The 11296-nt window shown below is 45.7% G+C and overlaps 1 protein-coding gene across 2 annotated transcripts in view; it reads left to right on the top strand.

Moving 5' to 3' along the window:
* FRAS1 (Fraser extracellular matrix complex subunit 1) overlaps positions 1 to 10605 on the top strand; it is a 491248-nt gene extending 480643 nt beyond the window's left edge. For both annotated transcript variants that reach the window (XM_051820195.3, XM_051820194.3), the window contains 4 exons: positions 279 to 445; positions 3033 to 3238; positions 5746 to 5892; positions 6951 to 10605. In XM_051820195.3, coding sequence (XP_051676155.3) covers positions 279 to 445; positions 3033 to 3238; positions 5746 to 5892; positions 6951 to 7544 — 1114 coding nt within the window. In that variant the 3' untranslated portion in view covers positions 7545 to 10605. The remainder of the gene's footprint in view (positions 1 to 278; positions 446 to 3032; positions 3239 to 5745; positions 5893 to 6950) is intronic.
* Positions 10606 to 11296: the final 691 nt, after the last annotated feature.

Here is an 11296-nt window from a genome sequence, read left to right as displayed (position 1 = left end):
CACTAGGAACCAAGCTTCCAATACATGAACCTTTATGGTCCGAACCACATCTAAACCATAGCAGGTCTCAAAGGATTCTAAAGGCTAATTGTGTCATTCCTTGTCAAAAATAAAAATCAGATAACCTCATAACAGCCAAAGTCCTTCTCCCACAGGCATCTCTTTATTCAGTAACTGACACCACAACAAAGCCGTGAGAATGGTAGAGAAGGGAGGCCGTTCAGTGACAAGTGCAGAGCTGACCCTCCTCTCAAGGCTGCCGTTTCTCCTACGTTTAGATTCCTGATACCCATTGCGTTCCAGCAGACCAACCGCCCTGTGCCTGTAGTGTATTCGCTCAACACTGAATTTCAGCTTTGCAATAACGAGAAGGTGTTCCTGATGGATCCCAACACATCTGACATGTCCCTGGCAGAGATGGACTACAAAGGAGCCTTCTCTAAAGGTAAGTTGCTGGCTCTGCCTGGACTTGAGAAGCTTTGGGGAAGACCCTGCCCTAGCACCTCTGCTTATCAGCTTTCAGTCAGCTTGCTAAGGGAAGATTCCCTGGGGTTGGTTCCCGGGCAGCCAAGAGCAGACCCCCATCCTTCACATTTCGCAACAGCATCACATACTTGGCACCCTGTGATGACAGTATGCTGATGTGGAAAAGCACCGAGACTTCCGACCTGACTTTCAGCGACTGGCCAGCTTTGGGTTAAGCTGCTTCATCTCAGTTTCTCAGAGATTGCAGTAGTACCCCCACTGCCTCCCAGCCTCAGAGGGATGACAAACACCTTACTCTACACGATACTTTCACTACCAGCGTTATCCCTCTGCTCACCACTCCCACCCCAGACATGGTCCCTTGACTTTTCCAAAGCTTGCTCCTTCTCCTCCTTCAGGTCTGAGTAAATGTTAGCCCCCTGCAAGAGCTTTCCCTGGCTACACCATACCATCTAATATGGGTCTCCATGTTCCCCACTTTTGTAGAATGCCGTCCATTGTTTATGGTACTTAACACAATGTTAACATCTAATATACACACTAGGCATATATCTTGGACACTCAGTCCAAAGAGAGGCTGTGATCAGATATCCAATTTGCATACCATAGCACCTTTCCCAGGTCTCTACTGAACAAATGAATTACCTGCTTTTCCTCTATGACCCCCATCAGCCTCTTTCTTATCTTTTATCTCTTGTCTTCTCATATCTTAAACACATTCAAGTCTTGCCCAACACAGAAATAAACATGCCATTCACCCTACCTGCCCCACAGGCATCAGCCCAATTTCTCCTTTTCCTTTCTCTGACAAATTTCCAGAGTGGGGAGCTCACAGCATCCCTATGGCCCCTCTTGACCTTCCCTTTGCTGCACCCTAGAATCCTCCCTGTTGTAGCTCTGGATTCTCTTAAAAGTGACACCAAATCCACATGTTTGACATGTTTCCCGTTTGGCTTCCTCTGCATCAGTCCCACTGGACACCACGTGGCCTCTCAGCTCACTTCTCTCTCCTACCTGGAGTCCTCGACCCTTTGGCCCTTGCATGCTGGAGTCCCCACATCCCATGCTTGGCTCCCCTGAACACTGTGTCTGGTCATCCCATAATTTTGACCACATGATTGCTCTGATTCTCCTGTATTCCTACTACTCCACAGCCATTCCATAAAAACCTGGCCTTATCCCTGATCTCCCCTGAGCTACCTTTCTATACTTCCACCTGCACACCTGAACTGCTGACCCTCTCTGAGTGGGAGGTCTCCCAGAAGCCCAGAGTTGTCTAGGACTGGACTTTTCTCCTCCCAGACATGCACCTCTCACATATGCTGCCCATTGCCTGCTGCACCAACACACTTCAAGGTTATCCTCATCTCCTTCAGATCCCACAGCTGCCTACACTATGGTTAGCTGAATAGGATGCCTGGACATTTTCCAAATCCATCCCCTTGCCTCACAGCTGTTTTAGGTACCCGTGTCACACCAGAGCACTGAAATAGCCATGCCTGGTCTCTGTAACTCAAGTCTCCTCATTCTCCACACTCTTACAGTCCAGGGGTGCTATTATTACATCCCTGCTTGCAAGCTCCTGGAACTGTACATAACTTAGCTATGCAATTCCAGCATCATCAGCAGTTTGTCTATCTTCCCTAGGGTCCCTACTATCAGGTCCTCTGCACATCCTGCCCCACCAGTCACACTAACTTACTTAGCACTGTGTAGTCAGTGTTTGGATAAGCATTGGACACATCGTGGCTGTGGGACCTTGGATAAAACACAATCTGTATCTCTTGGGATCTTGAGAGAGGATTAAGATGGTATAGGTAAAGAACTTGGCACTATGGCAGGCATGAAGCAAACAATTCCTACTCCAAGACTCACACCCATCCAGCAGTCAGTATTTTGTACATGGACTCTGTTTTGCCTAGAATGTTTTCTTCTGCCTCACTGTAATCTCCTGAATGTTCTGAAAATTGTCTACTCCCATTTCAAGATGTTCTCAATTATTTCTCTTTAGTCCTTGCACAGCTTTTCCCAGGCAAATTTCTATACTTGCTTTGTGCCCATTCAACATGACAGCTTTCTCCGTCGTGATATGTAACAGGATGCCACTATGGGTTGCTCAGCCACCCTTACCACCTGCTAGCTTTGGGACTTCCATTAAGTCACTTAGCCACTCAGTGCCGCAACTTTCTCATCTGTAAGACTGATCACTCCATGAGTTACTGCATGAGAAGGACTTAGTATAGTACCTGGAAGATAGTTAACATTTATCAGTTGTGCTATTTTTATTAATCACTGTGCTTTTATTTTTCTCCTCTCAACTGCATCTCCCATTTCCCTTGTGTATAATCAAGTGCTTGATATACCGGAAATGCTTAATTAATGCTTATTGAGTAAAACAAATGGGTAACTTAGGGCACCAAGGAATCCGAGAGTTCTCCCTCCGAAGGTACTTTTAACTGTAAGAGAGTATGTTAAGTCCTCTCTACCCTTGACATTTCTCTTTCATCTTGAAGCCTGACCTAATTAATGCCTTTCCATCTTTTCAGGTCAGATCCTCTATGGCCGAGTACTTTGGAATCCAGAACAAAACCTTAATTCTGCTTACAAGCTGCAGCTGGAGAAAGTCTATCTGTGCACCGGCAGGGATGGCTACGTGCCTTTCTTTGATCCCACAGGGACTGTCTACAATGAAGGGCCACAGTATGGATGCATTCAGCCCAACAAACACCTGAAACACAGATTCCTGCTCTTGGTATGCACACTGCTGGTGTCAGACAAAGGACACCGAGTATATCTCCTCAACTAGGGATGCTGCCTACCCTAGACAGAGCTCTACTCTTGATGGTTTTTCCTCTGTACATTTTTGTTGTTTCCCTCTCATCAGCTCAATACAAGGACACAAATGTGATGGTGGCGAGCCAGACAAACTATTATTGATGGCCCAGGAAGAAGGAACTCTAGGCCAGTGTTTCTCAAAGTATGGTCAGGACAGGGTAGGCATTTAGCTGAGACGATTAAGACACTCACATCCTGTATCAGAGTACATGGGTTTGATCCCTGGCTCCAGCTCCTGACTCCAGTCTTCTTCCAATGCAAACCTTAGGAGATAATAGATGATGTCACCTGTGACGCCACCCACCTGGGAAACCTGGTTTCAGCTCCCGGCTCCTGGCTGGGTCCAGCTGTCACAGACATTAGGGAAGTGAACCAATGGATCAGAGCTCTCAAGAGTAAATTTTTTAAAATTGGAAAAAAAAAAAAACCAGTATCCCTAATACTCTTTCAGTGAGTCCACAAGGTCAAAATTATTTTCCTATTAATATGATAATGCCTGCCTTTTCATACTCATTCCTTCATGAGTGAAGAGAATATGAAAACTTGTAACTAATCTTCAAAAAATCATTTACCTAGTTTTTATTTCAAGTCAAAAATATCCCATTATATGAAAATACCTGAAATATATTCCTGCCTTTCCAACTATATAAGCTGTGCAAGACCAGATTTTCCTTATATACCTCATTCAAAACTTGCACATTACACAGACTGAACACAGAAGCAGGTTCTGAGGACCCAGTTCTTTCCTAGAAATTTGCTGAAGTGTAAAACAATGCATCACACTGAGAGGGAGGGAATGAGTACAGATATTTTCACTAAGAAAGCATTAATAGGAGCTGGTGCTGCAGCATAGTGGGTTAATCTGTAGCTTGTGCTGCCAGCATCCCATATGGGTGCTGATTTAAGTCCCAGCTGCTATACTTCTGATCCAGCTCCCTGCTAATGTGCCTGGGAAAGCAGTATAGGATGATCCAAGTGCTTGAGCCCCTACGCCCACATGGAAGACCCAGATGAAGCTCCTGCTTTGAACTGGCTCAGGTCTGCTGGTGCAGCCATTTGGGGAGTGAATCACCAGATGGGAGATTCTCTCATTTTCTTTCTCTCTCTCTAACTCTGCCTTTCAAGTAAATAAATAAGTATTTAAATAAATTAAAAATAAAAAGCATTAATATGTAATGGATTTGTCATTTTAAAATGAATCTTTTTCAGGTTTAATTTTTAACAGAGTAAATAATGATAGATCTGTCACTAAGCATAAGCTCTTTCAGGTTCCTGATTTTTAAGTGTGGCAAGGGTCTTGAGACCCAGTACTTAAAAAAAAAATCATGAAAAATTCATTGAGACAAGTTTATTGTGGTGCAAAAAGGTTTTTTCTTGAGATTATTCTATTTATATTTAACAGACAGAGAGAATAAGAGACTGACAGGTCTTCTATCCACTGGTTCATTCCACAAATGCTACATCAGCCAAGTCTGAGCCAAGCCAAAGCCAGGAGCTAGGACTCGATCAGCGAGGTGGCAGAGACCAAGCACTTGAGCCAGCTTCACTGCCTTCCCTGGTGCTTGAGCAAGAAACTGTTGATCAGAGGCACAGCAGCCAGGATTCAAACTAGCACTCCAATATGGGATGTGGGCATCTCAAGTGGCCACTTAACCCACCGTGCCGGAACACCAGGCTAGTCTAAAAAAGCTTTTGAGGGATATCCAAAAGGCTCATGGAAAATGTGTAGTGTGAAAAAACTGCATGGATTTCAAAAACGTTTGCACCACCCCAAAACTATAATATTCCATTTTTTCCACAAACATTTTGAACTACCCTCTTAGCTTGAGAATTATCAGTCAAGGCTGTCCCACTGTTTGTGTTTCGGGATCACAGGGGATGATCATTTTTTTTTTTTAGTGATTTTTTTTTTTTTTGACAGGCAGAGTGGACAGTGAGAGAGAGAGAGACAGAGAGAAAGGTCTTCCTTTGCCGTTGGTTCACCCTCCAATGGCGGCCGTGGCCGGCACGCCGCGCTGATCCAAGGTGGAGCCAGGTGCTTCTCCTGGTCTCCCATGGGGTGCAGGGCCCAAGCACTTGGGCCATCCTCCACTGCACTCCCGGGCCACCGCAGAGAGCTGGCCTGGAAGAGGGGCAACCGGGACAGAATCCGGCGCCCCGACCGGGACTAGAACCCGGTGTGCCGGCGCCGCAAGGCGGAGGATTAGCCTAGTGAGCTGCGGCGGCGGCCGATGATCATTTCTTACAGACAACCATGAGTGGCCAGGGGCAGCTGCTGACGAACGGAGAGACCATCCACAATGCATGCTCCCCAGACCCAAGCCAGAACAGGAGTGGAGAGTGCCTCTGTCCTCCCAGGGACCACCACCTACCACTGCACTGGTTCTCTTCTTAAAGCCTGTGTTTCTTCTTCTTCAATCCCAGGACCGCAGTCAGCCAGAGGTCACAGATAAATACTTCCACGATGTACCTTTTGAGGCCCACTTTGCTTCCGAGCTGCCTGACTTCCATGTGGTCAGCAGCATGCCAGGTGTGGATGGCTTCACTCTCAAAGTCGATGCCCTCTACAAGGTGAGTTTGGTGAGAAGAGACGCGTAGGTCCAATTCCACTGTGTAGCTTGCAGAAGAGCAGGACCACATCAGCTCTGGATTTCCACTTTTATTAATTGCATTCTTGTTGGCAGGTCTTTGTCACTGCCATTAAGTTCACCATTCACCCAAAACTGTCACCGTCTATCCCCAGTAGACCAAAGCAATAATAAATTCCTAGTTTGCATTGTGGGCATCAGGCCTGCATAGCTATTCCAGTTGTTCCTAACTTCTTTTATGTTGCTTACTTTTTGTCTCTAGCTGAGCCAGCCAATTTTCACAGGCATGTGGAACACAGACAACAAAATCATTAATTCAGTGTATCTATTTAGAATGAAAGTTGATAAGCAAAAATACCCTAAATCCCAGAAATAAACCTGAGTTTCTATGATCAAATTTCACTTTTTTTTTTTTTTTTTTTTTTTTTTTTTGGTTTCCAAATAGTAATCCATCACCTAGGATTTCACAACTAGCACCTCTTTTCAGAAGTTATTTCAAAACCATGGAGGGTTTCAATGGGGGCAGATGAAAGGGAAATAAAATGTGTACTTGATGATTTCATCTCTCAGGGTAATCTAGGAAGTATTAGGATTTCACAACTTTTTGTCAAGAATCTACTTTGCAGAGTGGATGTTAAGTGCATGTTTCTTGAATGACTTTTTTAGCTGAAAGTCAGCAATAAATAGTAAACTAGACAAGAAACAGTTGAAGGTCACAAGGAGTAAGTGTGGTTATCAATATCACTATTTCACTGCTAACAAACCTCAAACATTCACTTAGCTCAAGAGACCACGGAAGGCAAAATCTTAGACTATTCCATGCATAGGGAGGAAAACAGAAAAGAATGAGTAGCCGTTTACCCTAATTTAGAAATAAAATAGAACCCATATTTGGCTCAGTTCTCTTAGTAAACACTTGAGACCATTCCCCCATCCAGGCATACAGTGGCAACTGCCTCTCCAGTTCCTTCTTTCCTTCTATAGTGGTCTGTAGGGCAACGGTGACGTGTTTGCTCTGTCTCCCATTTCTCTCCTGGGCAGGTGGAAGCAGGACACCAGTGGTATCTCCAGGTAATCTACATTATTGGCCCTGACACCATCGCAGGGCCCCGGGTCCAGCGCTCTCTCACAGCCACCCTGAGACGCCACCGAAGGGACCTGGTGGACCCCAGTGGCCAACTGACCCTTGACGATTCCCTCATCTATGACAATGAAGGAGACCAAGTCAAGAATGGCACGAACATGAAGTCCCTGAATCTGGAGATGCAAGAGCCCATGGTGGCCGCTTCCCTGTCCCAGACTGGGGCGTCCATTGGCAGTGCCCTGGCTGCCATCATGCTCCTACTTCTGGTGTTTTTGGTGGCTTGTTTTATCACCAGGAAATGCCAGAAACAGAGGAAGCAACAACCATCAGAGGACATTTCGGAGGAATACCCTCTGAATACCAAGGTGGAGGTGCCCAAGAGGAACCCGGACAGGGTGGAGAAGAACGTGAATAGACAGTACTGCACCGTGCGGAACGTCAACCTGCTCAGTGACGCGCAGGGGGTATACACGTTCAAGGGGGCTAAAGTGAAGAAACTGAATCTAGAAGTCAGAGTCCACAACAACCTACAAGACGGAACAGAAGTTTAATGGCGGGGACCCGTGTGTATTTTTTCTAAAGTCATTTTTATAAAACAAGGGGAAATACTGGTATTTTTGTAATCTTGCAGATTAAAAAAAGGGAAGACTGTAGCTTTGAGTGGCACCTGGCACACATCACATGCATCAACTCACAACTGAGCTACCTCATGAAGCAAAGAACCACTGAGACCCCCTCTCCCCCCAGTGTTGGAGTAGTCACTTCGATGGATCCCTCCAATAGCTTCAGCAGCTCCTTCCGTGTGGCTGATCTTAGAAACAAGTATTCTAGTTATCAGGACAGATGTGAGACAGGTTAGCCGGTGGTGTTCAGAGGACTGGGGCATGGGCCATGGCAGATCCCTAGGAAACTAGGGTGTGTTGCATAGTCTTTGGCCTCCCACCAACACCCCAACTTTCTTCTTCCTGGGCTTCCAGGCAGCAGAAGACAAGTCAGTGACACCCAGATTCCATCCAAAATTGTGCTCATCAGCACGATGTAGGTATCTGCTCACTTCCCCCTCGACATAACACTGCCACGGCCTCTTTGCTCTTCCTGAGTCCATTCCCCCTGGGAGTCTCCATGTGCTTTAGATGAGCAACTTCTCTGCACTTCACAGGAGAAACCCTGGGTCTTTTCTGTCAGACTCCAGCACAGAGGACTGCCCCTTACAAGGGGGGGTGTGTGTGTGTGTGCTGAAACCCTGGGCAAGGAAGGGCCTGGCCAGCTTCTCAATCACAGGAGTGACGGCTTCACTCGAGGCCTGGCGTGATGTCTCCATTTCTCACTGGTGTACACTGCACTGAAACATCCCTCCTGACAGATACTGCAAACAGGATCAGTACACCATGGCCTTGGTAGTCAGCATCACCACCCTTTCCTGTTGCACCCAGGCTTAGGCTTATCCATTACTATGCTGGGCCAAGTGCTCTGGAGCTGTTGGTATTTAATTTTGTTGTTTCAGGATAGTAAGTGATTCAGTTAAATATGGCACGTTAGGAGACAGCCGAGGTCAAGGTCAAGTCAAACATACACACGTTCTCTTTGCTGTGTGTATCATAGCAAATACCTCCCTGCTACTGTATTTCAGGGATTTCTCTTTGGGGGGAGGGTTCTTTTTTGGTAGCTCAGGCACTTTTTTTTTTTTTTTACCCCATCAGCTCATGACAAGGCCATCAATACATGGCTTTCAAGTGATTTGTGCTCTAATATCAGCTTAACGCTTGTGAGTAGCGTGTACACAGTTTGCTTTTGTGTTTTGCTTCTGCATTATTGACAAGAACACAAGCATGCATGTCATGTTTTGAATCAGAGGCACAATTCCATTCCTTAGGAGTAAACCCATGCTGTCTCCCAGATGCATGGCACACTATGATCACCCAGCAAATAACGGCATTCACCTTGCGTAACACTTGTAGTAGGATGACTCAAGCTCTCTGAGAACATTCCAAACAGAACACACCCTGGTACTAAAAGCCAGCAGGAATAGCCATGAAAGGGTGCAGGAAACTACTAGACTCCAGCTCCTTAGGTAGGACCTGTGTGAGCCACGCCTTTATTCTTCAGCAGTGCCTTGCACATTACAAGCACTCCAGAAATATTTGTTGAGTGAGTAATAAATGGTGTAATGAGTGAGTGAAAGAAAAGCTTAGGGCGGGGAAGTGAGAGGACGGTAGCAATGTCACGAGGGTGGGTAGAGGAAAACAATTCTCTCTTCTACTTGAATTGTGAAGTCTTCTAGTTGGAAGAAACACTCCTTTATATAGGCATGATGTGGCTGTGGCCTTAAGGAGACCTCAACAGGGAAGTTATATTAATGTGTTAGCAAGAAGGGAGCCTGAATCAGCATCCAGAACAGGAGACTCACAGGGAAGTCTCAGCTTTCTGGGGTGAGAGAAGGTTTCAGGAGGGGAGAGGTGGAGGTGAGCCTGTGAACTCTTGTCTGGTCAGGAGCAGCATGAGCAATTTGGGGCAGAACTCCTGGAGCATCCTTGTGGACGTTCAGGACCGGTGGCTCATGGCTGGAGAGCTGATCAGCCAGCACAGAACCTTTTTCAGAATGAACTGGAGGGTACATGTTGATGAACAAGGACACGGAGCCAACCACTGGTAGAGCAACTTTGCATTGGGCTAGCCAGAACGCTTACACAGGAAAACACCACCTTTCCATCTGCTTACATATCCTTCTTGCACACTCCTTCCATGACTCCTAAATAGGGCACACGCATGGGAAGAATGCACACAGGTCACAGAATGAGGCTGCTATGTGGAGGTATAAGGACAGAGCCATAGAGTGCTGCCAGCAGCCTCCAGTATGAGTTCTGCAGTGACAAGGGCAACACCCTGTGATGACCTGGCAATGGTGAACTCTAAAAAGAAAGCCCACGGACTATCACTGCCTCTCGTTCTTTCTACCCTTCACCCCACTGCATATGCTTTGTTGAATGCCAGTACTGCTTTAGTGGATGCACGCTTGTTAAATAGGAAGTGTTAAGATACATGGGGTTGAGATTTACCCGTTGGGTATAGAATCATTCATTTATGTGTCACACCTCATCTTAGCAATCGGATAATTGGGTGACTAATAAGGATGGTATTTCAGTTTCTATAACTTGCTCACTAATGCTTTGTGTGTTACTAACCATTGATATCATGCATTCAGGTAAGAAGGAACAAAACTCCCTCTGGGGTTGCTACCAGATATTGCATGCTGGCTGTGCGGGTTGAAAGAATGAATGGTCAGCACCATTTTTCTGCCTTGCTGCCCCTGTATTATACCCTAGGCTTCTGCTGGAGGCCTCCTGCAGATTCTTTCTGTTGGATGGGAAATAGTGTTGGGATGTGTTTGCACAATCTTTGATGTTCAGCCTCAGTCTCCTATAGGTATTTGTTATTTTTTGGTACTACACACCTGCTCAGACTGAGTGAAACATTTGTGGTGCTGTCAACCTGATTTCTTGACCCTAAATGATTTTTGTATTTCTAATATGAATTTGTGTGTTATGAATTTCTGATATCTCCAATAGCATATACCATTATATGAATTTGTATTAATAAATAACATTCTGGTTAGTTTGTTTTGCCGTGTTCTTTTTAAGATTCAGCTCACTAGCACTGACATAGTCATTTAGATAGTAAGATCACTCTGAAATTTGAGGCAGTTTTTTGCAAAAAAAAAAAAAAACCCTGCAGTAGGGCTGCATCTGACACACATAAACTGTGCTAACAGGAAGATGCTGAACAAATTACATATCCTCAGATTGTCATAGCTCTTCTTTTGCAAGTCAGTTGAAACCTCAGGTCAAAGAGGAGTTATTAAAATCTCCATACATACTAGGGTGATCTATATTATCAGAATGGGTGTCTGGCACAGTGGTTAAGATGCCACTTAGGATGTCCATGTCCCAGAACAGAGTACCTGGGTTTGAGTCTTACTCTGCTACCAATTCCAGCTTCCTGCGAATGCACACTCTGGGAGGCAGTAGGCGATGGCTCAAGTACTTGGGTCCTTGTTACCTATGTGGGAGACCTGGATGGAGTTCAGCCTGGCCAAGACCTGGCTGTTGCAGTCATTTGATCAGTGAGCCAGCAGATGGAAGATCTTTGTTCCGGCACTTTGCCTTTACATAGATAAAAATATGTGAACACAGGGCCAGTGTTGTGGAGCAGCAGAATAAGCTTCTGCCAGCAATGCCAGCATCCCACACGAGCCCAGTTTGAGTCTTGGCTGCTCCACTTCCAATCTAGTTCCATGTTAATATAC

The sequence above is a fragment of the Oryctolagus cuniculus genome, chromosome 8, assembly GCF_051225735.1.
Source record: "Oryctolagus cuniculus isolate XC-2025 breed Fujian yellow rabbit chromosome 8, ASM5122573v1, whole genome shotgun sequence".
Taxonomy (NCBI): domain Eukaryota; kingdom Metazoa; phylum Chordata; class Mammalia; order Lagomorpha; family Leporidae; genus Oryctolagus; species Oryctolagus cuniculus.
This window is presented reverse-complemented; position numbering and strand designations above follow the sequence as displayed.